Source organism: Balaenoptera physalus (assembly GCF_965194825.1).
Source record: "Balaenoptera physalus genome assembly, chromosome: 20".
NCBI classification, from domain to species: Eukaryota; Metazoa; Chordata; class Mammalia; order Artiodactyla; family Balaenopteridae; genus Balaenoptera; species Balaenoptera physalus.
Genome location: NC_138901.1, coordinates 39,074,057 through 39,100,965, shown reverse-complemented (window position 1 = coordinate 39,100,965; position 26,909 = coordinate 39,074,057). Strand labels below are relative to the sequence as shown.

Below are 26,909 nucleotides of genomic sequence, written 5' to 3'. Positions count from 1 at the left end.
CAGAAGATGAGCTTCCTGACAGTCTGGGGCTAAGCCAGCCCAACAGGCCGCGTGGCCTTCCCTGCTGGCCCGAGATGGCCAGGTTGCCCCCAAAATGCAACCTGCCAGGAGGAAGCGAAAGCAATTCCCTCAGCCTATTTCCACCTCTGTCTCTTTGCTCCTATCTTCTTGCTGTCATTACCTTGATTTCCCTGTCTCTCTCTTTGTTTCAACTCAAATCCCATCTTTTCTATTCCTGCCATTCTCCATGGCTGGATCCCTTGTCTATCTGTCATACCAACTCCTGTCTCTGTCTCTACCTGGCTTGGGCTGGGACTGATGTGGGGAGAACTGTCTGCAGCCCCCCTGTCTCTGTACCCTGGAAAATGTGGGTGTGTGTGTGGGAGGGGTGGGAGGTCACATGTTGGGGGCACTGGGCCGAGATCCTGTAAGGAACCTGCTCTTCCCTCTGTCCGACACTGCCTGCCGGTCCAGCCCACCAGTCCAGCGCCATCACCATGGAAACCAGCAGCCGACTTCCTATTGGTGGGCAGGAGGGGAGGGGGGAGGGGAGGGCTGGCTCTCCCTCGCTCACCCCCTTATTCTGAGGCTCAGCCCTCCTCGGCGCCCACCATTTCGGGGCTCCGGGACTGTAGGGGACCCTTCCAGTCCCCAGAGCCGAGGCCAGCAGGAACAGAGACTATGAGGCAAGCAGCCCACCGACCCAGGCCTCCTTAAGACCAGCCCAGCCGCCTAGCAAGCTGGCGAGCAGCAGCGGGGAGAGGAGCAGGAGATAAAGGACCACGGCAGACCTTTGGGGATCACCCCAGCAGCTCCTGTGGACCCTAGCCAGGCTGAGGGATCGTGATGGGTGGTCAGACTCACAGACGCTGACGGACACACCATATCAGCGATGCACCCAGCAGCACAGCACTGAGACACTCAGATACAACCGGTGACAGCATCACACACTGCCACAGCCCTGCAATACAGACAGCCACACACACAGAAACAACTGGTAACTCTGAAACAGGCACACACAGTGACACACAGAACCACTACCCCCGGCACGCACAAGTGGGGGCACCCATCCTCCAAACACACACACAGCAGCGCTGACCGGCACAGGCAGACCTGGAGACACACGCACACCCTCACCCGGGCACTGCTGTCGGTGGCCTCCGCACAGCCTCCCCACCCCCACGGGGACACCCTTGCTCCTCCACACACTTGCGCGCACACACAGCCACGAACAAACACAGCTCGCATACCCCCAGCTCAGCTCTGGCAGCCCCGACTCCTGCAGCCTCCTTTGTGGGTGAGGAAGAACTCAGTCAACCTTGGATGGAGCTGCGGTGAAGCCAAGAGCTCAGAGAGGAAAGGGTCTGGCCTGGCGTGACCCTCACCAGCCCCTCCACCTGGCTGGGTGATGTCCCCCTGCCCGGGTCCTGGGGACCCTTGGCAGAACCATGGAGCAACTGACACCCCTCCCACGGCCGGGGGACCCTGGAAACATGGAGCCATGGGCACTGCCCGCCTGGCAGAGCTGGACTCCAGGTCAGGGGGGCGAACCTGGAGGTGCATCCCCAAGCATGGCCGATACTCTGGCAGCTCTGCATGTTGGAGAACTGAGGCCTGAGGAGAGCTCCGAGCCCGAGGGAGCCCGAAGCCCCGGGCCTGTGGGTGGCATCCAGCCTGAAAGAACAGAAACTGGGCTGCCCAGCCCCGGGCCGGCAGCATTGAGCTCTGGACCCAGCTGCCAGAGGCTGGAGGACAAGGAGGTGGAGGCTTTCTCTAAGGTAAGGGCGCTGTGGACGGTTGGGGTCTGCGAGGTCGGGGATCTCACCATGCCCTCCAGCCTGGGCATGACACGCAACTTCATGGCCCACCTCTCTTCTCCGGGCCCATCTCTGCCTGTGGGCTCATCTCTGTGACTGTCTGTCCTCCCTTTGGTCAGGAATCTCACTGGCTCCGTTTTTCGCCATCTGTCTGTCCTTCTGACTCTGCCTGCTCTGTCTACCTCTGGCCCTCCCCCTTCCCTCTCCCTCTGTGAGTCTCTCTCTGACCGTCTGTCTGTCTATGTCTGTCTGTCTCCTCTGCAAGTCTCTGTCCTTGGGAGCTGGAGGATACCGGGGGCGTGTGGAGGTGTGTGATGGAATCAGAGTCCAGAGGAAGCAGATTCAGGGGAGGGGGCTCAGTGCTGGGCTGAGCCAGGGAGGACAAGTTTTGGGGTCGGTACGAGCAGTCTCCTGTAGAAGATGGAGGGACCAGGACTTTGGGGAATCAGGGGTCCTGAGGAGCCTGGAGGAGTGGGGATGGGAGCTCGAGCTGGCATTTCCCAAGAGGGGAAGATGGGCAGGGATGGGAAGAATTGAGGACTAGCAGACAGGGTCCCAGGGTTGGGGGATGCTAGTGCCGGCAGGCAGGACTAAACAAGCCCTTCTCCTGGGCCTCCTGTGCTCCCCCCGAAGGCCTGAACTGTGTGGGAGAACCTTCTCGTCTCCATGTCTCCTTGGACTGTGGAGGGGGAATGCTTCCCTATGGAGGGCTCTGATTTCCACAGGTAGGGTGGGTTCCTGAGTCGCTGTGCCCTGTCCTTTCCCATGCCAGGGCAAGCTGAAAATGGGCTTTGGGGACAGGCCCAATCTGGAGCTGCTGAGGGCCGTGGGGGAGCTGCAGCAGCGCTGTGCCATCCTTAAGGAGGAGAACCAGATGCTGGTGAGGCTTGGAAAGCGAGTCCTGGGTCCTGGCTGGCGCTGGGGGGAGGCAGACTCAGACACCCCGGGCCTCTGCCTCGGCGTCCTTCTCGTCCCATGAGCATCGCTCCAGGTGGGAGCTCCATGGAGCTGATATGACCCCAAGACCCGGAAAGGGTGAACCCCTACCTAGAGTTGCCAAGGACCCCCCTGTGAGCCCAGGACTCTAGCCCAGGGCCCGGGCTGTTTAGCATTGGGTCTGGGGGTGCTCCCCACATGCCCCAATTCTGGCTGACCCCTCGTCAGAGGAAGAGCAGCTTCCCCGAGACGGAGGAGAAGGTGCGGAGGCTGAAGCGGAAGAACGCAGAGCTGGCGGTCATTGCCAAGCGCCTGGAGGAGAGAGCCCGGAAGCTGCAGGAGACTAACCTGCGGGTGGTGAGGATGGGAGGCCACTGGATGGAGGCTGGGCGAACAGGGAAGAGGGGCGCCAGGGCTGGGCCGGAGGGGGTGAGGCTTGAGAGTCACAGACTCTTAGCGCCTAGGAAAGCAGGAACCCAGGGGCTGAGGTGTAGGAAGGGCAAATGCCAGCCAGGCTAGGAGGCTGAGGGTTTCTGGAGCTACAGGAGGGAGGGAAGGGCTGGGCGGGGAGTTCCTGAGCAGGCAGGGAGCGAGATTCTGGATTACCACGTGCTGGTGCTGGCTGCAGCCTCCAGCTGAGCTCATCTCTGGGTGCAGATCTGGTGGGGGCAGGGTTGAAAACCCATCACAGTGGCAGCCCTCAGCTAGCAGCATGCTTCGGGCCTAAACTAGGATGTGCAGTTAACCCTTTCACTCCCGCTTGAGGATTGCAGGGATTGGGTCAAAGGGAGGCTGTTGGTCTCCTGAGGGTAGATCCAGGGTAGAAGCAGGAGGCCACACTTCTAGGTTTTCATCCTAACCCCTCCTGTGAGAGGAGCTGAGGATTGGGAGGAGGGCCCCAGCCCTCAGATGACCGTTGGCCTTACCCCTCCTCTGGCCAGGTGAGTGCTCCCATGCCCAGTCCAGGGGCCAGCTTGGAGTTGTGCCGGAAGGCCCTGGCCCGCCAGCGAGCCCGGGACCTCAGTGAGACAGCCAGTGCCCTGCTGGCCAAGGACAAGCAGATTGCTGCCTTGCAGCGGGAGTGCAGGGAGCTGCAGGCCAGGCTCACCCTGGCTGGCAAGGTGCGAGGAGGCCTTGGTCACCCCTTCCAGCTCAGCCCTACGCAAGGCCACCTGCTCGGCAGTGTGGGATGTGGACTGAGATGTTAATGAGATGCAAATAAAGCGAGAAGGTGGAGGCTGCTGGGGAGTAGGTTCCCCTGGCAACGGCCCAGGTGGGAGCGGGGAGAAGGAGCCTGAACCGAAGGGGGTGGAGCCATGAGTCCCAGACCCGGGAATTTCTGTGCTCCAGCCTTCAGGCTGCATGCCAGTGGGTCTGACTGTATGAATCCACACATACCTCACACTGGTGTGAAAAGATGTTCTCAAGGCATTTAGCACAGTGCCGGGTACGCCGTGAGTGCCCAGTAAACGAGTTCCTGGGAATATTTGCACACGGGCTAGCGGAAGCATGTGGCTCTGTAAGCATGCATCTATGACCAGGCACGTATGCATGGGGGGATGTGTACTTTCCCCCGCGCCGGAGCCCCTCCAGTCAGGCGGAGGGCGGGCTCTGCTGGGCATGGCGTGGGGCGGGCAGGGGTTAGGCCCGACTCCCCTCCTTGTCCCGCGACTCCAGGAGGGCCCCCAGTGGCTCCACGTGCGGGACTTCGACCGGCTGCTGCGGGAGTCCCAACGGGAGGTGCTGCGGCTGCAGAGGCAGATCGCCCTGCGCAACCAAAGGGAGCCGCCCCCGCCGCCTCGGCCCCCAGGCCGGGCCGCCCTGGCCAGAGCAGGGGCGCCCGCCCCCGGGGCCCCGGGAGAGGTGAGCGCCGGCGCATGGGCAGGTGTGTGGGTGTGCGGAGATGGGGGTGGGAGCGGCTCGGGGGATCTCCCCCTGTACCGCGCTCAGGGCCCCGACGACGCGGTGGTGGCGTGCGCACTGCAAGGGCTTGGGGGACTGTCCCCAGCTGGGAGCAGGGTCCTCTGCCCGGCCTCCCGGGGCTCGTACCTGCGCCGCGCCCGCCCCCGGGGGCTCGGGGTCTGCCCTCCGCAGGCCTGAGGCCCGCGGCCCGCCCCGCCGCCCCTGCCGTGCCGCCAGTGGTACGGCCCGGCTGCAAATCCCCGGTTGCCCTGGCAGCCACCCGGGGCCCAGCCCGCGCCGCTGCCTCCCGCCGCAGCCGCCGCAGCGCGGGGACGCCCCCTTCAGCGCCCGCCTGGTCCGTCCGGCCCGGCCCGGCTACTCGGGGGCGGCAGTGTGTCCGCTCCCAGCTCCAGGTACGGGCGGCCCTCACTGGGCGCCGGGCTGAGGTGGCCCCTGGTCCGAGGGCTAGGGACCCCGCTCCGGACCCCCAGAACTTAGAGGTCTGGCTCCTCTCCATCCTCTGTACTGGGCAGCACTTAGGTCCACCTCCTTCCGGGAAGAGGGGAGGGAGAAGGGACCTCTTGGCGACCAAGGCCTCAGGGTGTGGGATGCTTCTTGCTCAGATTTTGCCCCTCTGCCTGGCCAAGAGAGGGAGATGCATCGCCCATCAAGACCTGTCCTCCTCCGGAGTTTGCACGGATAACTGGGACGTGCAATAGGGTGGGCTTGGTGGAAGCTGGGAGGAGGGTCTGGCCAGGTCTGCAGGCTCTGGGCCGAGCCCAGATTCTATGGATGCATAACCCTTAGCTCTGGGGACACCACATCCCTGGGGGCCCAGGCAGCCTCCTACTTATCTGCCAGTCGCTGAAGGACACCCAGGACAGTTATTGAGTGCAGAGCAGGGCTGGAAGCTAAAAAGGGAAAGCTTTGGCCTGGATAAGGGACCCATCTCCCAGGGCACGCATGGGTCTCAGGATCTCAAAGCACTATGTCTGGAGGACACAGGGGTGCAGCCTCTGGTCTTCCACGTCAGCTGGAGATGAGGGGATGCGGTGGGGGGCACACAGCACCCCTACTTCCCGGGCAGGGATCTCTTTGCTGACCGTGAGATGGGGTGGGAACCTCCCTGAGACAGGCGGGGCTGGGGGTAGGCTGCCCTGAGGCCCTCTTCTCAGGTGCCAGCCCTCTGTCCCTGGCCATTTCCAGGCCACGCCCCAGGAGGATGTGGAAAACCCACCCGTGGTCCTAGGGGAGCCAGAGAAACAGCAGAGGGTGCAGCAGCTGGTAAGTCCCAGGTCGAGGGCTGGAGGAGACCCGTTCTGGGTGGATCTGCCTTCCCACATGAGGAGCTCCATTCTGACCTCACAGGAATCAGAGCTCAGCAAGAAGCGGAAGAAATGCGAGAGCCTGGAGCAGGAAGCCCGGAAAAAGCAGAGGCGATGTGAGGAGCTGGTGAGCGCCCAGCCGGGCGGGCCTCCCGGGGGGCCAGCTCTTCCCTTCCCTCAGGCCAGCCAGGTGGTGGGCTCCGCTCAGCTCTGCTTCCTTCCCTCCTGCCCAGAGAGTGCTTTTCCTCCCGTCCTGCGGGGCTCCCCTTTCCTGGCTGATGCAGGGTCCAGGTCGGGTGTGGGGGGGAGGGCAGTGTCCTCTGTGTGGGGAGAGGAGGAAGGTGGGCGCTGGGACCCTCCCCAGAGGTCCTCTGGTCTCGCAGGAACTGCAGCTGAGGGAAGCCCAGAGTGAGAATGCCCGCCTCGTGGAGGAGAACTGTCGGCTCAGTGGGAGAGCCACGGAGAAGGAGCAGGTAGCAGCTCTGCCCAGGTCCTGCTAGGCCCCTGGTCTCCAGGCGAAGGGCTGTCTCCTCCACCCGCCCACCCCGGACTGGGCTAGAGTATGAAGCGTACTCTTACCCCTGGTGAGGATGCCGGGGGTTGAGGCTCACACCCTGAGCTCCCTGACGCTGCCCGCTCTCCAGGTGGAATGGGAAAATGTGGAGCTGAGGGGCCAGCTCCTGGGAGTGACGCAGGAGAGGGACTCGGCCCTTCTCAAGAGCCGGGGCCTGCAGAGCAAGCTGGAGAGCCTGGAGCAGGTGCTGAAGGTGAGGGGACTGTCCGGGGCGGGGTGGGGGGGGCATCGGTCCCTGGCACAGGGAGAGAGTGGGACAGTGGCACTCTGTGGGGCACTGGGGTGTAGGCCGAGTCCTGGTGCCGCTGGCCCTTCCCTTCTGTAGCCTCAGTTTCCTTTTCGACAGAGAGTATGTGGAACACACGGTGTCTGAGGCACCCTCATCTTAGATCTTCTGTAGGAACAGCAGAGCAGGGCTTGGGCCTTGACGCGGGCTCTTGCGTTTCAGCACATGCGGGAGGTGGCCCAGCGGAGGCAGCAGCTGGAGGTGGAGCACGAACAGGCCCGGCTGAGCCTGCAGGAGAAGCAGGAGGAGGTCCGGAGGCTGCAGCAGGTGTGGGCAGGGTTGGGGCGGGGACGGAGTGGGGGAAAGGTGGTAGGTTGCCGGACCCCAGCTTTATCGTCACTCATCCAGTGGGTGTTTACTGAGAACCCATTGTGTGCGAGGCACTGTGCCGGGCACTGGAGGGACCAGGAGGGGGCAAAGATCAGGTCCCTGACGGATCAGCAAGTAAACAGATCCAGGAGTGAGATGATCCCAGTCATGGCCAAGTGCCGCGGGGGAAGTGACCGGCGTGATGTGACACAGAGTGGCTGGGATGGGGTGAGTGGCCTCTTTAGAGAGCTCGGCAAGGAAGGCCTCTAATACCTCAGGGCCCAGAAGGAGCCAGCTGATGAGCACTCCAGGGAAGGGGAATAGAAGTGCCAATGCCCTGCGGCAGGAAGGAGCTTGGGGGTGCAGACCAGTGCGGCTAGAATGTAGTAGGATGGACAGAACAGCCGGAGTGGGCAAGAGCCAGATCACATCAGGCCTCAAAGGTCAGGGGAAGAGTTTGCATATTTTGCTCTCTGAGGAGTTAAAAGCTGTTGAAAGGTCCTGAGCAGGGGAGTGGCATGATCTGATTCATCATTTTAGAGGATCACACTGGCAGCCCTGCGGAGGATGGACGGGGGAGTGGGCACGGAGGCAGGGCAGTCAGGTGTCAGGTGGCTGCAGGGGTCCAGGTGGGAGATGATGGCTGTCTGGATTAGGGTGTAGGCAACACAGCTGGAAAGAAGTGTATAGATTTGAAATATTATTTTGGGCATAGAACTGACAGGATTCACCATGGGATTCCAGTTGAATGCCCGTTCTTTCACCCATTTGCTGACTAAATGGAGGGCGAGGCTTTTCACTCCCCAGGAGTGAGGGATGAAGGGCCTCAGATTTGAGAGGCAGGGAATCCTGAGTTCTGTTTTGGCGAAGTTTGGGTTGTGTGTTAAACACTCAAGTGGAGATGTCCATAGACTGCTGGATTTATGAGTCTTGAGTCCTGGGGACGCTGGTCTTGGAGACAGGTTTTGGAGCATTCAGTGTGTCTAGTCGTGTGACTAGAGGGGACCCTTTGGGAGAGAGTAAAAGCAGGCCCAGCACTGTGCCCTGCGGCGCCCTAACACTCCAGAGGGGTAGAAGATGAGCCGGCAGGAGAGGCTGAGAAAGAGCGTCAAGAGAGACAGGAGGGAAACCCTGAGGCAGGAGGTCCCTCTCCTTGACCCTGTTGCCTTCTGACTCCATTCAGGGTGGGAGTCAGAGGGAGGAACTCTCAGCCCCTTCCCAGCCCCCTTCCCTCTTTCTCCCCCCTCCTCTCCCCTCTTCCCCCCTCCTCCCCTTTCTTCTCTCCCTTCGCCCTCCCTACCCTCCTCCCTTCCATCACACTCTATCCCACCCCCATTCCTCATCCTTCTCCTCTAGCATTTTGCCTCCTCCCACCTGTAGGCCCAGGCAGAAGCCCAGAGGGAACACGAAGGGGCCGTGCAGCTGCTGGAGGTGGGTCCCTGGGGGCGGCCATGAGCTCTGCCCGCTTCGGGGAGGCTGGGGAGGTTCAGCGAGCGCTGGAATGGGTGGTGTGGGTGTGTGGGGAGTGGGCTCCCAGGAAGGGCCCTTAAGTGCTCTGGGGCCTGGGGGGATCCCCTCCCCCTTTGGCCCTGAAATATCCTTCCCTTTAGCAATTGCTTAGTCAGTCTAGGGGGCTGACTGGGCGGGGTCCGCTTGGGTCCCTCTTTCCTTCCCTCCCTCTCTGGGCAATGACCTACAGGGCAAGGGTTCTAACCTTTCCTCTGTGCTTTCCTCCTGCCACAGTCTACCCTGGATTCCATGCAGGTACGTCCTCCTGATTCCCCACCTCCCTGCGGGGGGGCCTCCCCAACACCTCTCCAGGCTGGCCGAGCTGCGTCTCCTCCCTTAGGTCTAAGTGGTTCCAACCCTCATGTCCAACGACGGGGGTGCGACTGGTAGCAGACCTGAGACTCTGTAGATGGGCTGGGATTCTCACAGGATATGTGGGCCACCCCCTTGTCCCAGATCTGCCACTGTGCTTGGCAGAAACAGGCCCTGCCCTCCTCTAAAACCTAGCCGCTGAGACCTTGAGGAAGTTCCTCACCAGTCTAACCCATGATCCCCTTGACGGGGACTCTCCTGATCCTTGAGAAAAATTCCTGGGAATTGGCTCATTCCTGTCACAAAGATGTCCCTGGCTCCCGTGTGGGATCTCTCTGGGGACTTCTCTAAGGCCAGGGATTTGGGTCACTGACTGTGGCAGGGTGACAAGCCACGGAGCTGAGAAAACTCCTGAAGTGATACTGTGGTGGTGATGGGGGTAGGGCGACCCCTTTTGGCCTAGAAAGCAGCCACAAGCAGGAAGTGCTGCTGCCTGGGGCACGAGGCCATGCTGCAAGAGGCAGGGCTGGGAGTGAAGCTGGCCCACAGCTCCCGGTCTTTACCCTCAGCAGCACACTATTCGGGGCAGTGGGGCAGCCAGGCTGAGGGTTGGTGCCCAGGCCTAGGGGCTGGGCAGATGTGATCTGAAGCCTAGTGCGGGGCTGTGTGGAGATGGCACAGTTTGGATCTGGCAGCTTTGGTGGGTCTTGTGGCTTATCGTGCGTCTTGGCCCAGGTCCGGGTTCGAGAGCTGGAGGAGCAGTGCCGCAGCCAGACTGAGCGCTTCAGCCTCCTGGCGCAGGAGCTCCAGGCCTTCCGCCTGCACCCGGGCCCCTTGGATCTGCTCACCTCCGCCCTGGGCTACAGTACCCTTGGGGACCGCCTGCCACCCCCATGCTGCTGCTCTACCCCCCAGCCCTGCCGGGGGTCTGGCCCCAAAGGTGAGCTAGACCCCAGTGACATTAGCCTGGAATCCCCAGGTCTGGGCTTTTTTGTATAGAGCAGAACTCAGGGTCAGAGAAGGCTAGCAACGCACCCAAAATCACACAGCAAGTTAGAGCCAGGTCTGGCCTGAACCAGGCTCCAATGGGGAAAAAAAACAAGCCCGCAGGAGCATCTCGACCTGCTGCTCCTCCCCCTTCAACAAGATCTCTGTGGCCATGGCTGGGAGGTGGGCACTAGGAGTCAGTAGCAGGCAGTATGGGCTGGTGAAGAGCCAGCTGGGCTTCAGTCAGATCTCGTGGTCCCAGCTCCACTCACTTAACAGTTCACGATGCTGCTAACGCTCTGTGGGCCGTGTGTTCTAAGCTGTAAGACAGGAACACCCAATGCACCTCATCAAGCAGCTCTGAGGAGCCTATGAAATAATATATGTAAATCACCTCCACCTCCACTTAGTAAGCTCCCCCCACCCAGTATTTCCCTTCTTGTAAGGAAACTTGGCCGTGGAGGGCCTGACCCCTAGATCCAAGAGGACCCTTGGTCCCTGGTCGCTCCTCAGGCCACAGACCCCAAGGCTACATGTCATCTTTTCTTTAGACCTTGACCTCCCGCCAGGCTCCCCAGGGCGCTGCACCCCAAAGTCTTCCGAGCCTGCCCCTGCCACCCTTGCTGGGGGCCCTCGAAGGACGTCCAGGAAGGCAGAGTCTCTCTCCAACTCCTCTCGTTCCGAGTCCATCCACAACAGCCCCAAGTCATGCCCTACGCCCGAGGTCAGTGCTGGGGCGGGGCCTGGGGGGAGGGGGGTGGGGAGGTGACCCAGGAGTTGGGTGGCCGCTGGCCCGTGTGGGGTCCCAAGTGGAGCCAGGCTGCGGGAGAGAGGGGCCCGTGGATTCCTCCCGGTGGGCGGGGAGCTCAGGTGGGGCCCATCCCACCCTCCTGCAAGCCCTGCCTTGGGGCCGCCCAGCCCCACCCCTCTGGGGCCCAGAGAGGCCCTGGAGTCCTGGGCTGGATGGAGGCAGACACTTTGGCGCCAGGATCCACCTAATGAGGCTGGTCCTGAGTGTCTGTGGCTGAAGCAGGCGGTCGTGTGAGGAGGAGCACAGGTTCCGGGATTCAGGTCCCAGCTTTGTCCTAGGCAAGTCGCTGCCTCTTTCTTGGGCTTCGGTTTCCTTGTCTGCATTTGGAACTAATAACCCTGCCTCGTGAGGCTGCTGTGAGGATTACGTGAAAAAATACAAGGGTGGTACCTGTCTCAGTGCCGGGCACACCGTAGACGCTTAACGTGTGGCAGCTGTTATTACTACCAAATTCTTTGGTATCACTCACAACCCCTCCGATCACCTCATTCCTCTCTCTACCTCCCAAACCCCAGAAAGTGCGTGGGGTGGGAGGGTGGTCAGGAGCAGCCCTGCCGTCCCGGGTTGTTTCAAGGGGTAGAACCCGGCCACGGCCTCTACTGCCCCCTTGTGGGATGGAGCGGTGGTGCTGGCTTTGGATGCCCCAGTTTCCGCTCCCAGTACCCTCGTCACGGACTTCTCAGCCCCGTCTGCCTCCTGGCCTCCAGCTCTTCACCATCGGAGTGCTTGGCGGCGTTTTTTTAAAAAAAATTTATTTACTTATTTATTTATGGCTGTATTGGGTCTTCGTTTCTGTGCGAGGGCTTCCTCTAGTTGCGGCAAGCGGGGGCCACTCTTCATCGCGGTGCGCGGGCCTCTCACTATCGCGGCCTCTCTTGTTGCGGAGCACAGGCTCCAGACGCGCAGGCTCAGTAATTGTGGCTCACGGGCCCAGCTGCTCCGCGGCATGTGGGATCTTCCCAGACCAGGGCTCGAACCCATGTCCCCTGCATTGCCAGGCAGATTCTTAACCACTGCACCACCAGGGAAGCCCTTGGCGGCGTTTTTACCTTAAAGAGACAGACTGTCGTGGGACACCCTCCCCCGCCCCTACCCCACCGGTGTGGCTGGCCCTCTTTCCGATGGGGAAAGTGGTCTTATTTACTGGGCTGGTGCAGAAAAGAGGCCGGGGCTCAGGGAGGGATCCAGTTTACCACCCCCGCCCCCGTCCCTTGAGCCAGGGCATCTGGGCTCCGCCAGGCCCTGCCGGCTCAGGTGCTGAGTTAGAAAACATCGGGGCCCGTCGCTGCCGGCCTTGCCCAGCATCTGCTCAGTTTCTCTTCTCAAAACGGTGGGTCCTCCTCTGCCTGCTTTGCCTTTGGCCCCTGGGTCCTGGAGGGGACTGGCCCTTTCTGCGTGTCCGCAGGTGGACACAGCCAGCGAGGTGGAGGAGCTGGAGGCAGACAGCGTCTCCCTGCCCCCAGCAGCACCGGAGGGCAGCCGGGGGGGATCCAGGATCCAAGTCTTCCTCGCTCGCTACAGGTGGGCCCTCACCCCTGCTCCCCATTTCCCCAGCACTTGGGCTGTGAGGGAGGAGGGGCCGGTGAAGAGCGCGGCCTCTGGAGACGGTGGGGGTGGGGCAGGGACCCCAGCGGGACATGTCCTCTTAGCCTCGTTGGGCTGCGGTGGGCGCAGTGGGTGCTCCACGTGGTTAAAGGGGGACAACCAAGTCTCCGTAGAGGCCGAGTGCACTGGGGGAGAGGACACAGGACACGGAGAGGAACGTCAGTCGCTGTCCTTCTCTTTCTCCTCCTCTGCACCTCCCCCAACAGCTACAACCCCTTCGAGGGCCCCAATGAGAACCCAGAGGCAGAGCTTCCACTTACCGCTGGCGAGTACATCTACATCTATGGCAACATGGACGAGGATGGCTTCTTTGAAGGTAGGAAGGTAGTGGGGATCATTCTGTCCATTCGCCTGCTTTTAAGCTCCTCTTCCCGAAGACCTCCACCCATCTGTATCCTCTAAGCCCACTGTAACTTCTCAGACTCAGCTGAAAGGCATCCAGAGACCCGGCAGCCCGCGGGGAAAGGGAAAGGGAGAGGAAGGGCTGTGGGAGCAGCTGGTCTGACTCCAGACCTGCCCAGAGCAAGACAGGGCCTACGACGGTCCAGGTGGCAGACAGAATGTCACAGGGAATTTCGGCTAAGTTCACTCTTGTGCTGGCAGACAGGGCATGGCAGCGTTTAGCACTAGTGACCTCGAGGTCAGCCATGTGGCATAGATCTGATGCTGGACCCCAATCAGTGTGGGGAGGAGGAATCAGGGTCCAGAGCCCAGGAAAGGGTGTTAACGAGTGGTTAGCAGGTGTCAGGGCCCAGGCAGGGCGTGAGCTTCAAGGCAGTTCTACAGTGCCCGTGGGATGGGGCAACCGCGGCAGATGCCCCATTACTGAGACTGGGCAACTCCTCCTTGGGCCCCACGCCTGCTGTTTGAGTAGGTGCTGGGGATGATGGTAAACAGCTAAATTCTCTATAAGGATGGATAATGGAGAGCAGGATTAAATAGCTCCCGGGAAAACGCTTTTTTTAACAAAAAAATAAAAATAAAAACAGCAACACCTTTTTTTGGAGGGGGACAGCTAAAACATAAATATTAACTAACCACAGGTTACTAGAATGTGAACTATGCAATTTGGGATAGATTGAAAGGCATGTAGACAACTGGGTGTAGGATGCCCTATTCCTCCTCCCCATGCTTCAGCTAAGTGACTGCTTCATCTGTGTCTGGTCCCACCTGGGCTGCTCTCAGTGGCTCAAGCTTCAGGAGCACGAGACTGACTCTGGCCCAGGCTCCAGCACCAGCCTCTCAGGGCTGTGGATCTGCTTAGTGTGATGGTTCCTACCGTTAACCTCACACCCCATAGTGTTAGTGCTTATATTAATCTCCTAGGGCTTCCGTAACAAATTTCCACCAACTGGGTGGCTTAAAACAACAGAAATGTGTTCTCTAACAATTCTGGAGGCCAGAAGTCCAAAATCAAGTTGTTGGCAGGGCCACACTCCCCCTGGAGGCTCTAGGGGAGAGTCTGTTCCTTGTCCCTTTCAGTTTCTGGTGGGTCCAGGTGTCCCTTGCTTGTGGCCACATCACTCCAGTCTCTGCATCTGTGGTCACATTTCCTCCTCTTCTTCTCTCAGTGTCTCTCCCTATGTGTCTCTTATAAGGACACTTGTCATTGGATTTAGGACCCACCCAGATAATCCGGGATGATCTCATCTCAAGCTCCTTCACTTAATTGCATTTGCAAAGACACTTTTCCCAAATATGGTCATATTCGTAGGATCCAGGGTTTAGGATGTGGACATATTTTGGGGAGGCCACCTTTCAACCCACTGCAGTGCACATGTTATCTAATTTATTGAAAGTCCTTTTTGTTTCTTCTTCAAGTTTCCTTACTTTTTGTTTTTCCCTCCTAGCATAAGTAGAGAGAGAGGGTGTTGGGGAAACTTACACGCCTTCCTGCAGCTCAGGCCTGCCTACACCCCCCTAAACCCTGGCCCTTGCTCCTCCTTCCTCCCAGTAAGGCACACCAGCCGCCCGCTCATCTGTTCCCCAGGAATCTTTCTCCTTTTCCCAAATTAGCTGTGGCGCGACAAACTGTGTGTCCGATTTCTTGTTTTTCTGATGTCTCACAAACAAAAAACAAACGCTTTATGATACTCTGTTGCCAAGTGTTCAGGGGAACTGGCACAGGGTAACAGAACTTACCTTCAGTCGCTGTCTGAACTGACTGCCAGTATGCTTCTGGACCCAGGCCTGCTGTGGGTCTCAACCCCTTCTAGAACCCACAGGGGATTCTTTTCTCTGGCAGGTATGTCTTTTGTGTCTAAAGATTCCTTCCCTTACTCTGACCAGATGGGCGTCCCTCTCCCTTTGAGGATGTCTGTTTTCCACCCAGGGAAGTTGAGGGGCACCCCCGCCCTCACTCCTCAGGCCTGTGTAAAATGACAGTTTTCAAACATACGGAAAAATTAAATAGTACAGTGAATACCTATGTACTCACCACCTAGGTTCAACAGTTGTTAACATTTTGCCATAATTGCCTTTTCTGTATGCAGGTTAAAAAGATGATTGAAAAGCAAGTTGTAGACAGATGGTATTTTACCCAGACATACTTCAACATGCATCTCCTTCTAAGGACGTTCTTCTACATCCTTGCAGCATCACCTGGGAGCTCGTTAGAAATGCAAAATCTCAGCCCCATCCAGACCTAGCTGAGTTAGAATCCGTATTTTAACAAATCTCCAGGTGATTCATATGCACATTAAAATTTAAGATGCCTGTCCTATGTATCTACAATACTGTTATCACACCAATGAGAATTAACAGTAACTCCCTAATCCAGATCTTGACTGCTCCTGTCTTTTAAAAAGCGGTGACAGGTAAATGTGGATCTGAATCAGATGCTTAAGATCACCCACTAACCATTGCTCAAATGCATTTATTGGACTGCTTTTTCTCTACCTCCTCTCTGTCTTCCCCTCCCCTGCCCTCCCTCCACCAGGCGAGCTCATGGATGGCCGAAGGGGCCTGGTCCCTTCCAATTTTGTAGAGCGTGTGTCCGACGACGACCTCCTGACCTCCCTGCCTCCAGAGCTGGCTGATCTGTCCCACAGTTCAGGCCCTGAACTCAGTTTCCTGAGTGGAGGCGCGGGCGGCAGCAGTAGCGGGGGCCAGAGCAGCGGGGGACGCAGCCAGCCCAGAGCAGAGGAAGAGGCTGCAGGGGACGAGCTCAGTCTGAGCCCCTCGCCCGAGGGCCTGGGTGAGCCCCCGGCCGCACCTTACCCCCGCTGTCTGGCTGTCCTCAAGCAGCTGGCCCACAGCGTGGTGCTGGCCTGGGAGCCGCCTCCTGAACGCGTGCAGCTGTGCGGCTACCACGTCTGTGTGAATGGGGAGCTGCGGCAGGCCCTGGGGCCCGGGGCACCCCCCACGGCTGTGCTTGAGAATCTGGACTTGCAGACCGGGCCCCTCCGTGTCTCTGTTCAGGCCCTGACCAGCTGGGGCGGCTCTGACCCTCTGCGCTGTTGCTTGGTGCTAGGGGCCCGGGCCGGGGTGGCACCTAGCCAGCTGCGGGTCCATCGACTGACAGCCACGTCCGCTGAGATCACCTGGGCGCCCGGCAATAGCAACTTGGCCCATGCCATCTACCTCAATGGGGAAGAGTGCCCCTCTGCCTGCCCTAGCACCTACTGGGCCACCTTCTGCCACCTGCGACCTGGTACAGTCTATCAGGCCCGAGTGGAGGCTCAGCTCCCGTCTCGAGGGTCCTGGGAACCAGGCTTGGAGAGGCCAGAGCAGCGGGCTGCCACCCTGCAGTTCACCACACTCCCAGCAGGTAGGTGAGCTTGGGCACCTGGTGTCTTTAACACCTGGGAGGTCAGGCCACGGAGGGCGGCCGAAGGGGAGGCTGTTGCTACTTGCGTTTTTAGAGAAATGGTGAAGTGGTCTGTTACGTCTGGCAGTGAGTGTGCTGCCTTATTGGGTCTTGTGCCCCCTCCCCCTAGGCCCACCTGATGCCCCCCTGGATGTGCAGATTGAGCCAGGGCCCTCCCCTGGAATCTTGATCATCAGCTGGCTCCCGGTAACAATTGATGCTGCTGGCACCTCCAACGGCGTCCGGGTCACAGGCTATGCCATTTATGCTGATGGGCAGAAGGTATGGCCTGGGGACTGCCCACCTGTACCCTGGGATCGAGATGTGGGTCTCTCCTCGCCATGCGCAGAGGCCTAGTCTCCCCAACCTGGCACAGAGGCTGCCTGGCCCTGGCATTTGGGCACTAAGTAGCAGATTGGTTAAGAGCATGGGCTCTGGTAGCAGATGACTGGGATTCCACCACTGAAAGCACGTGGCCAGGAGGCTTAGATGAGATGTGGCACGCCAAGGGCGCCGTGCCTGGCATGATGCCAGTCACTGTGGTAGTCGTGGAATCCTCACACCTGGCCACCTCAGCCTCCCTTTCCTGTGCTGTGCTCCTTCCACCCTGCAGATCATGGAGGTGGCCTCCCCTACGGCAGGCAGCGTGCTGGTGGAGTTGTCGCAGCTGCAGCTGCTGCAGGCGTGCCGCGCGGTGGCCGTGCGCACCATGTCGCCCCACGGCGAGTCGGCCGACTCCATCCCGGCTCCCGTCGCCCCCGCCCTGGCTGCGGCCTCCTCGCCAGCCAGGGTCTCCTGCCCCTCCCCACAACTGGGCCCGGAGGCCAGACCGCCCCTTGCTCCAGCCTCCCCGGGGCCTGGAGACCCCAGCTCTCCCCTCCGGTGCCCCAACCCCCGTGGAACTCGAGAGCCCCCCGGGGGCTCCCCAGCAAGCTCTCCCGGAGAGACACCAAGAGGATCCTCAGAGGAGCCCCCAGTGCCTGGCTCTCAGGTACCCTGCTGGGGAGAAGGGGAGCAGGTGGAGACTGGGAGAAGGGTCTGGCGCTTGGGCCCTTCCTCAGTGCCTGCCGTTCCAGGAGGAGGCTGGGCCAGCTGTGCTGGGTGCCCCAGGGGACAGCAAGGCCAGTGAGCCAGCCTTGGGAGAGCGAGTTCCTGGCCCTGCAGCTTCCTCCCTGGCCGAGGAGGAGGCTGAGTGGACCGCGGCAGAGGCCTGCCCGGCCCCTGGCTCCACCCAGGGAACACTGGCCCAGAGGCTGCCCTGTGCTGAGGCCTGCCGTGGAGGAGACACAGGGCCTGGGCTGAGGCCCAGGGCTGAGGTACGGGGTTGGGGACACTGGGCCACCTCAAGGAATCGAGGCCCCCCTCCCTGCCCTCTGCCAGCCCAGATCTGGCTGTCCTCTCTGCTTGTTCTCTGCTCTGCTCTGGCTCTGTGCTGTATGTCTGGCCAGCTCTTTGTCACTTTGTCTTCCAGGTTTCTTTCCTTTTTGGCTGCCATCCTTCTTCTTCCCCACCCCCTACTATGCACACCCCCCGTTTGGGGCATGACCCTGTCTCCCTCTGCCAAGGGACCCCGTTCATTCTGGCTGAGGCTGACCCTGCCAAAGCACCCCCCCACCCCCCCACCCCCCGCATGCCCTCCCTCACCTCCCTGTTCTCCTCCTTTGTCTGGCCTCTTGCAGAGAGAGGACACGGCCGAGCTTGGGGTCCGTCTGGGGAACTCCCTTGTGGACCATGGCCGCAACTCAGATCTGTCAGACATCCAAGAGGAGGAGGAGGAAGAGGAAGAGGAGCTGGGTGTCAGGACTTGCTCTTTCCAGAAGCAGGTCGCTGGCAACAGCCTCAGGGACGATGGGGCCAAGGTAACGGGGTGAGGAGGGACTGGTGGGCCCTAGACCTCGGGTTCTGGGGGCCTCTGCCCCACGTGTCAGCAGCTGCTCCAATGCCACCGAGTGCCAGCAACATTCTAGGTGTGTGGCCTGGGCCCTGTCCTGAGCAGCAGATAGGAAGTGGCTCAGGCTTGGCCTCTGACCTCCTGGAAAGAAAGGGAAGAATGAGGCGCTCTTTTCTGTAACTTCTCCCCATCAAACCCACCAGACGCAGCGCCCTGGCCATCTGAGAGCTCGTGCTGGGAGCTTCCAAGGAGGGGGTGGGAGGCCTCCCTGCTGTTACAGGCACGGCCCGTTCCCTGACACTTCTGCCCCTCGGGATCCCAGCATCTGGGCAGCCCGTTCTTGGGTGTGCTCCCTAATCCTTCCTCTGGCTCTGCCCTGGACATGCTGTGTGGCTTTGGGCCAGCCTCTCTCTCTGGTCTTTCCTCTTGGAGGAAGCTGAGAGAGGGCTATGGGTTACCTGAAACCCCTGCCCTCATTTGAGGGCAAAGGTCACAACTCTGTCCTTTTCCCACGGACCTCTCTTCCCTGCCGCCCTCCCCCCCTCCCCCCAGCCCCAGCCCGACCCCTTCTGTGAGACTGACAGCGACGAGGAGATCTTGGAGCAGATCCTGGAGCTGCCTCTCCAGCAGTTCTGCAGCAAGAAGCTCTTTAGCATCCCTGAGGAGGAGGAAGGAGAGGACGAGGAGGACGAGGAGGACGGGAAGAGGCCAGGGGCGGGCTCTTCTTCCCGAGACCCCGACCCACCTGAGCCTGCCTTCCTGGGGCTGGGCTGTGACAGCGGTCGGCCCCGAGGACCTGGCCTTTGTCCTTTGTCTCCCGAGCCCTCCAGGGCTGGGGACCGCCTGGAGGACATGCCTGGACTAGTTGGCGGAAGCAGCTGGAGAAAAGGAAGTGGCTCCCCCGAGAAGCCCCCCAACCGCAGGCGGTCCCCAGATCCCCGTGAACACTGCAGCCGACTTCTCAGCAACGGCGGGTCCCAGGCCTCTGGACGACCAGGCCCCGCCCGGGAGAGGGGCGGCACCCCCGTGGGCGAGGGCACCAGGGCTGGACCAGAGGCTGGTGGGAGAGGGCGGCCGGCCCCTTCGAGGAGGTGCCCCCGTGGCCCAGCCCCAGAATCAGGCCTGGCCAGCTGTCTCTCCCCCAAGTGCTTGGAAATCAGCATCGAATATGATTCTGAGGATGAGCAAGAGACGGGCGGCGGGGGCATCAGCGTCACCAGCTCCTGCTACCTCGGAGATGGGGAGGCGTGGGGCGCAGCACCCACGGGAAGGCCCAAGGGGCCTCCAAAGGCCAATTCAGGCCCCAACCCCTACCCACGCCTCCCGGCCTGGGAGAAAGGGGAGCCAGAGCGGAGAGGCCGCAGTGCAACTGGCAGAGCCAAGGAGCCACCCTCCCGGGTCCGTGCCCTCTCCCCACCCTGGGCCGCCCCCTGCCTGCTGCCGCCTGGTGGCCCTGCTTGCTGCCCACCGGCCGCTCCCATTCCACGCTGCCGTCTCCATCAGCAGAGGTGGGGCTGGGCCTCCGGGCTCCCTCACCTGCCTCTTCCCACCCACATTCCACTGCTTTGCTGCTTCTGCCAGTCGGAACTGGGACGCACAATATTCTGTGGCCATAAGTCGCCAATTGCCGCCAGCCAGCCCCCTGCCTCTGGGCCGGGGGGCCCCTTCCTCTGCTTAGCTAGTTACATCTTCAGGACACTGACCGTGATGTCCGGCCTCACCCAGCCCTGCCACCAAGAAGAGGCACTCCTCTCCCACGCTCCTCGGCCAACTCTCAGATCTAACCTTAGTCCCTCTACTGCACTCCTCTACTAAGGTGGCCGGAGCTGGGCCTCCCCTCCTGCCCTTCCTCCCCACGTGGGGGTGTCTGATGCCTCCAGTGAGGTTGGGCCACGGCTCCAGGAGAGGAACGTGTGTCCCTGCTCTGCTGTGCCGCTTTCGCTGATGGGGCAGAGCTGGGGGAGCGCTTGCGGGGTCCTGCCCCTGCTGAGGTGCCCGCCAGAGGGGCGGTGTGTCACTTCTGCCGTCTGTTGCCCTCTCTTTGCAGGCAACAGAGACTGGGGAGCCCAGAGGGCAGGACGGCTCTGGGCGGAGGGGCCCCCAGCGGAGAGGGGGCCGGGCCCCCAGGCCAGGCTCCGCGGAGCTGGGTGAGCACCTGTGGGGGGCTGGGCCAGGCTGAGGGGGCTTTCCTGCCCCCTTGGCCAGAGCTTATTGCCACTGCTCTCCCCAACAGCCCCTCCGAGGAGCCCTCCAGAAGAAGCACTGGCTTACCAGGACCTACCTGTCAGGGTCTTTGTGGCTCTGTTTGACTATGACCCCGTGTCGATGTCTCCCAACCCTGATGCCGGGGAAGAGGAGCTCCCCTTCCAGGAGGGCCAGATCCTGAAGGTGACTGACTCACTGTCTGATCCTCCTTCCTCCCTCCTTTCCTGCGCTGGGGGTATGGTAGCCGCGCGTGGGTGAGAACCAGGTGATGGTTCTAGAGCCAGGTGATGTGGGGTTGGGTCCTGATTCTGCCACATCTAGCTGTGAAACCTTGAGTAGATTAGCTAACTCCTCTGGGCCTCATTGGTAAAATGGGGATAATGTTAAGTGTCTACCTCACAGGGTTGTTTGAGGATGAAATGATTCAGTACCCATAGAGCCCTGAAACTGCCTGGCACATATCACAATGTGACAACTGCTGCTGTTAGCATTGTAACTTTTATTGTGCCTCCAAGTATTTATTGAAGGCTTTCAACTATTGCTCTGAGGTCAGGGAGATCTAGTCTGGGCCGGACTGGGGGGATGGATGTGCAGATAGTGGGTGACGACCACACAGAAAGGGCTATCTTCTGTCATCCCTCTGATCCGTATTCTTGGCTATTTCCGCCTCTCTCCTGTTCCACAAAAGGTAGAGCATTCTTCTGCAGTCCCAAGTGTGGTGCTGTGAGCTCGGGGCCTCGGGTGCAGGGAGCAAGCCGAACTGGCCTCCTGACACAACGGGTCTTCTTCGCGTCCAGGTGTTTGGGGACAAGGATGCCGATGGCTTCTATCGGGGTGAAGGCGGGGGCCGGACGGGTTACATCCCCTGCAACATGGTGTCCGAGGTGACTGCGGACAGTCCTGCAGGGAGACAGCAGCTGCTCCAGCGGGGCTATTTGTCCCCAGATGTTCTCGTTGAGGGTTCAGGTATGACCTGCTCCTGTCCCCCACCCACTTCCTGCCACCACAGTGCCAACTCCAACACCACCCGCGCCCAGAGCAGTTTGTATGTGTGGAGTGGCCGAGGTGCCTGCTTGGTCCAGAGTCTGGCAGAGCCACTGGGGCCCTCAGAGACCGAGGCCAGTGTGGCCGCGGCAGTGAGCTTGCCGCCTGGAATGGGGGTTCACTGCCGAGGGGACGGGCCCTGTATTTTGGATCCGGGACGTGGGGGATGAGAGAGGAACGCCCTTAGACGCCCAAGTGCAGGAGCCCTGGTACAGCCCTGAGAGAAGACTGAAGTCTGTCCATCTCCCTCCCTCGCCTGGGTTTCTCTCTAACATCTGCTTGCCTTCCTGGACCAGGGAACGGTTCCTTTGTCTACTCCACAGCTCGCACAGCTGGGCCTCCTCCCAAGCCCCGCCGCTCCAAGAAAGGTGGGTGAGACCCCCTTCTCCCTCGGGGGCCTGTGAGGACGGGAGGGTGGGGACACTACGTGGCTCCCTGGGGAGACACATGGGAGGTCTTGAGCAGGTTCAGGAAATCGGGCCAGACCTTCATCCCCAGCCACCCCTCCAGTGGGCAGCTTCATTCTAATGGAGATGCGGAGTGGTTTGCTGGGACCTCTGTTCCAGAAAGCACCCGACTATAAGTTCTATGCCAGCTGGAGCGAGTCACTTACCCTTTCTGGGCCTTAGTTCACTACGAAAACCAAAGGGCTGGGCTGATGTGCTCTCCGAGCGTCCTTCTCCTGCATCCCTTGTGTGAGGCTGAGCATCCTGCCTGCCCTGTGCCAGCACCCCCTCCCCCGCCCCCAAAGAAGAGGGATGTGAGGGGCGGGGCTCACAGTCATATTCTCTCCACAGCTGAGTCGGAAGGCCCTGCCCAGCCCTGTGCAGGTGAGGGGCCATCCCTGTGCAGTGGAGACTGGGGAGAGAGGTGGGGCGGGGCAGCCCCTCCGACCTCTCCCCAGGGGCTACAACTAGCGGGGAGGTGGTGAATAGGGGTCAGCAGGCCTCCAGTGCCAAGGATAGTAGGGGGGTGGGGGAGAGTCTAGAGAGAGTCCTGAGTCTTCTCCCCCTCCCCCTCCAGGCACCCCCCAGCCGGTCTCCTCTACTGGCCCGAAAGCTGCCCGCTCCATGGTGGCTGCATTTGACTACAACCCCCGGGAGAGCTCCCCCAACACGGACGTGGAGGTGAGGACCCTCAGATAGAGGCCAGCCAAGCTGGGTGGTGGCAGGGCCTCCCCGGGCCTGACACGTGCCTCTTGGTCTCTCCATAGGCAGAGCTGCCCTTCCGGGCAGGGGACGTCATCACTGTGTTCGGGGGCATGGACGATGATGGTTTCTACTATGTGAGAACATGGGGGTGGGGGTGTGTGCCCAAGAGGGCTCTCCCAGAGCCAGGGAGGGGGATGAGCAAGGGTTCCTGATCGAAGCCCGGAGGAATGGACCAGGTAGCCTCCCATGATAGTGACGTTGACCCCAGGCCGTCCCCTGGGGCTTCAGGGTCAAGGGGGTGGGGGGTGAGGCCTCTCCTGGTCTTAGTCTCAGCATCTCCTCCCCAGGGGGAACTGAATGGACAACGGGGCCTGGTTCCATCCAACTTCTTGGAGGGCCCTGGGCCTGAGGCAGGCGGCTCAGACAGGGAGCCCGGGACACCCCAGGCCGAGGGGCAGGTCAGTGAGGACCTGGGCTCCCGGTTCAGCAGTTGGGTCTCTATGCTGCTGGTGTGGTTGGAGGGGGGCAGGGGTGGGCAGGACGGCGTCGTGCAAGGAGTGCAGCCGGGCAGTGGTCCAGGTGCGCACTGCGCCCAGGGCGGGGCTGTGAGCTGCCGCCAGAGGGAGCCCAGCCGGGGTGGCTCCCTCCCAGTGTGTGCCCCTCTGTGCAGTGGGGTGAGGCCGAGACCTTGATCCCAGCTGCCCACACCCCCGGCCAGTGCAGGTGAGGGGCCCTGTGGAAAAGGACCCTCAAGCCTCCCACACCTCTAGCCGTCATAGCCCCTGGTACAGGGACCCTCCCCACCCCTCTGCTGCATCTCTCTGTCTCCCAGGTGCCTTTTAAAGCCAGATTCTCAGCAAGGCCCAACTTCCTGGGTGGGTGGAGTACAGTTAAGCTCCAGGTTCACGGGGCAGGGAGAGGGTGAGGAGGCCAGGCGCCAACGGGAAAGCCCTGGGTCTCCATGTGCAATCGTTCCAAAGGCAGGGGCTATGCAAAGCAGGACCTGCCCCTAAGGCCTGGTGACCTGGGCGACCTGGTGACCAGGTGGAGAGCGTATGGTCTGGCCGTAACCCATCTCCTCTGTTTGTTCCCTGTTCTTCAGAGAATGAGGAGGAGAAGAGTCCAGTGCTAGATGGAGATAGATATATGTAGAGAAAGCGACATGTAAGTGGGGACTGACCCCCTATGTCCATGTCACCCTACTCCTCGTGTCACCATAATCAGACGGCGCTCCTTTGTCTCAGACACCGGAGCTGACCTGGCTTTTCCACCTTCTTCCAGGGAACGGGGAGGGAGCTCTTGCCGTGAGCCAGATTTGGGCCTAGGATCAGGCCCTCCCCTTGCCTTCCTCTGGGCAATGCCAGCTGCCGCAGGAATACATGTCATCCTGGGATATAATGTCCCATATTAGCTGAGTCCTCATATTCTATAGCACATGCAGCTTATAGAATATTACGTGACATTCATATGGCTCATCAGTATATTATGATGCTATATGACTATGGTGTTATAATATGGTGATTATTATTGGTGACAGAAGGATGACACTAACGCCACCAGTAATAACCGTCTCCCCCACACAGTCTCCTCTGTATCATGACCTGTTAGGGAATCAGATGCATGATTTTCTGTCCAACTCTCCATTTTCTCTGCTGGGGGGCATAAAAGGGGAGGCTTAAACAGTTGGAGTCCGTAGATAACCCCAGACCATTCACCTCTGGGGCTCAGAGACTCCCTCCATTTGTTTCCCCAGCAACCCCTCCCTCCTGGGAGCCCTGGGAGCGGGTGGGAAGGGCCTACCCCCCTCCGCCCCACCCCAGCCAGCCATCAGCCCTGGCTAGTTGGCAAGAGACTCTTTGACCTCTGGGTGCTAGCAGAGCTCTTTGTGGGCGGCCCTGCCACATCACCAGGGTCTTAGGTGAGGGCGGGCCCCAGGCTGGGCACCCAGCACCTGCCAGCAGACTGCCAGGCTCTGGTGGAAGTGGGGGGCAGGGGATGGAGAACACACAGGCTGGCGGGAGCTGGCGGGGCTGTACCAGACACAGGAGGTCGCAGAGTGGATGTGGGAATTTGGCGGGTAGCGGGGAGGCTTGCTCGTGGCTCTCTTGTTTGCCCAGCCGCTGTTCTTAGGCCACTAACAGCACAGTTTGGGTGGGCCTGTGGCAGAGGGAGCCATTCACGGTGGCAAAGAGAGCGAGGAGGAGATTCTGCAAGGGAGACGTGCTAAGGGAGGGGCAGCAGCCTCCAGAGCTGTGGTGGGCGCTGAGCGCCGCCCGACCGTGAGTGCCCTCTGGCCCCGGGCTCCCTGCAGCCCTCTCAGGGGCCATTCAAGGAAGAGTCTCCATCTCCTCCCCATGGGGTGGGCACTCCTCCACTCCCTGAAGGCCCTCGGACACCGCGTCTGCTGGCCTGTGCGGACCTGCTCCTTCCGTCTGTGCGCTGGTGCAGGAACCATCGTTCCTGGAGTGTATGGCTCCCCCCAGCGTCCCTGTCCCCGCTCTCCCTTCGGTTGGGAGGGGATGACGTGGGGGATTTGGAGCACCCAACCCGAGGGTCAAGTCCAAGGACTCTTGAGCCCAGCATCCTACAGAGAAACCCAGAGAAGGGGAGGGGCTTGCCCAGGTCCAAGTGAGCAGAGCAGAAATGAGACTCCATGTCTGTCCCTTCCGACTCCCAGCTTAGTGCTCCCCCAGCATCATCGCGCCCGTTTGCCTCTCTGTGCTCTGTGTGGGGCACTAGCCAGGCGGTGGGTTTTGGTTCGCGACTGTGGTTCCGTGACCTGGGGTCTGCAGGCCCCTGAGGTTGTGGCGGAACGGAGGCGGGTTGGGTTGGGGATCAGGCCCTGACCTTGCCCCTTTTCTCTCCCATTCTAGCACTGGGCCAGCTCAACACAAGGGCCCCCAGCGCCCCCAGGCTGGCCCTGTGCTCCTGGCCCTGGCCGCTTCGCCGGGATTGAATGGGGGGTGCCACAGGGCCCGAGCAAGAAGGTGTGGGGTCTCCTCTCCAAGGGGAGGCAGCTCCTCAGGAAACTGGGCTCTGGGAAGAAGGAGTGACGCTGTGGCCCGTCCTGCAGGCCCGAGGCCCCGGCGCACTGTCCTGGCTGCTTGGGGAAGGCCCTGGACTCTCGTTCTCCCGAGCCAGCGCGCTGGCACTCGGATGGGAATTATACTCGGTGAAGGTCAGAGCTAGATGAGCCCTTGCGGATGAGTCCTCTGGATGGGCATCTTCCTCTGACAGGAGGGCAGCCTGAGCCGCAGCGTGCGGAAGCGAGTCGGCCACAGGGCTGAGCACCTGGGTCACAGAGCCAGGCCTGGGTGTGGACTCGTGACTCCTGGTTCTCCCACCTCCGCCTGGTGTCCAGCATGCGATGCTCGTCCCTTCTTGGCCGCCACACGCCTGGCCCGGGGACCCTGTTCCCTCCACGGCGCTGGCCATCCTCATCAAGTCTTCCCTCCGTGTAGGAGAGTTTGCACTGGATTCTGCCGAGCCCCCCAGCCCCGGGGCGGGCAGGGGGGTGGAGCCGTGTATATATGTACATACTCAGTGCCTCAGCCCAGCTTCCTCCATCTCCCTTCCACTGCACAGGCCCGGGAAGGAGAAAGGCCAAGCCAAAGCGGGCCTGACCCCGCCCCATAGCGCTCCCCTCCTGCCAGCCGCGCTCCCGGCCTGAGACCCGGGCCAGCGGGCAGAAAGCAGGAGTTGGGTTTGCCTTATTTTGCTCATCAGATTCAACTTCTCTTTTGCATCGTTTTCCTCTGGCCCCTGTTGGAGTCAGGGGCCTGCGGAAGAGGACAGATTTATGCAGCTATTTTCATACATTCCCTGTTCAGATTGGGGTGGGGGGCTCTCCCCCCTTACCCTAGCCACCTCCCTCCTCCTCCCCCTCCGGCTGGGTGAGTGTCTCTGCATGTTTCCTTTGCTGTGGTGGGAGATTGTTCGACTGAATGCCCCCCCCCCCACCTTGGTCTCCAGGGGTGTGGAATGGTGGGGGCATTTGTTTAAAGAGACATTTTATTATAATAAAGTCTATTTTCACAACACCCATGCTGGGCTCTACCTGGGATGAAGGACTCCTGAGGGGCGGGTCATGGTCGGCTTTGGACTCCACTTTAGAACCCAGAGGTTAACGTCTGAGGGTGACTGGGGTAAAACTAATGAACACCAAGAAGACCAAGCAGCTCTGGAATTCTCTTCCTAGGAAGGTTTGGCAGCTTCCTGAGTTCCTGGTTGCAGGGCCAGGTGTTTGGAGTTGGGTCAGGGTCCTGGAGGAGGAAAGTGACCTGGGAAGGGGGTGGGGAGACAGGAAGAGAGAAGGCACCTGTTTCAAGGTGGTGGACTGAACTGATGACATACTGCAATCTTGATTCTCCTGGGGCAAATTCATAGGAATAATAGAGGTAAAAAAACCCAGCCAAACATGCAAATAAACAACATACA

The 26,909-nt window shown here is 60.6% G+C and overlaps 1 protein-coding gene and 1 long non-coding RNA gene across 10 annotated transcripts in view; one reads left to right on the top strand and one right to left on the bottom strand.

Moving 5' to 3' along the window:
* Window positions 1-595: 595 nt before the first annotated feature.
* TSPOAP1 (TSPO associated protein 1) lies at window positions 596-26,512 on the top strand. 9 transcript variants are annotated; one of them, XM_082439878.1, is made up of 32 exons: window positions 596-1,778; window positions 2,590-2,697; window positions 2,982-3,110; window positions 3,695-3,874; window positions 4,431-4,616; window positions 5,862-5,939; window positions 6,024-6,107; window positions 6,364-6,453; window positions 6,625-6,747; window positions 7,003-7,107; window positions 8,530-8,580; window positions 8,893-8,913; window positions 9,706-9,910; window positions 10,509-10,681; window positions 12,174-12,289; window positions 12,580-12,689; window positions 15,312-16,142; window positions 16,312-16,463; window positions 16,795-17,172; window positions 17,258-17,497; window positions 17,861-18,040; window positions 18,625-19,470; window positions 20,120-20,219; window positions 20,306-20,460; window positions 21,075-21,243; window positions 21,645-21,689; window positions 22,119-22,151; window positions 22,345-22,448; window positions 22,535-22,606; window positions 22,820-22,930; window positions 23,575-23,636; window positions 25,346-25,482. In XM_082439878.1, the coding sequence occupies exons 1-31, from the start codon at window positions 1,449-1,451 to the stop codon at window positions 23,602-23,604; spliced, it is 5,535 nt and encodes a 1,844-aa protein (XP_082296004.1). In that variant the 5' UTR covers window positions 596-1,448; the 3' UTR covers window positions 23,605-23,636; window positions 25,346-25,482. The 9 variants fall into 9 exon arrangements, with proteins under 9 accessions (XP_082296004.1, XP_082296003.1, XP_082296008.1 ...); XM_082439877.1 differs by having other exon boundaries at window positions 21,618-21,689; XM_082439882.1 differs by lacking the exon at window positions 23,575-23,636 and having other exon boundaries at window positions 15,846-16,142; window positions 21,618-21,689; window positions 25,346-26,512.
* LOC309649795 overlaps window positions 26,475-26,909 on the bottom strand; it is a 12,431-nt gene continuing 11,996 nt past the window's right edge. The window contains exon 2 of the long non-coding RNA XR_014257302.1: window positions 26,475-26,752. This is a non-coding gene — a long non-coding RNA (uncharacterized lncRNA). The remainder of the gene's footprint in view (window positions 26,753-26,909) is intronic.

Coding starts and splice junctions, on each gene's coding strand:
- TSPOAP1 (XM_082439876.1), top strand. CDS start 1,449: ATGGAGCAACTGACACCCCTCCCACGGCCGGGGGACCCTGGAAACATG. Junction 10,682..12,173: donor AGTCATGCCCTACGCCCGAG/GTCAGTGCTGGG, acceptor GCGTGTCCGCAG/GTGGACACAGCCAGCGAGGT. Junction 12,290..12,579: donor GTCTTCCTCGCTCGCTACAG/GTGGGCCCTCAC, acceptor CTCCCCCAACAG/CTACAACCCCTTCGAGGGCC.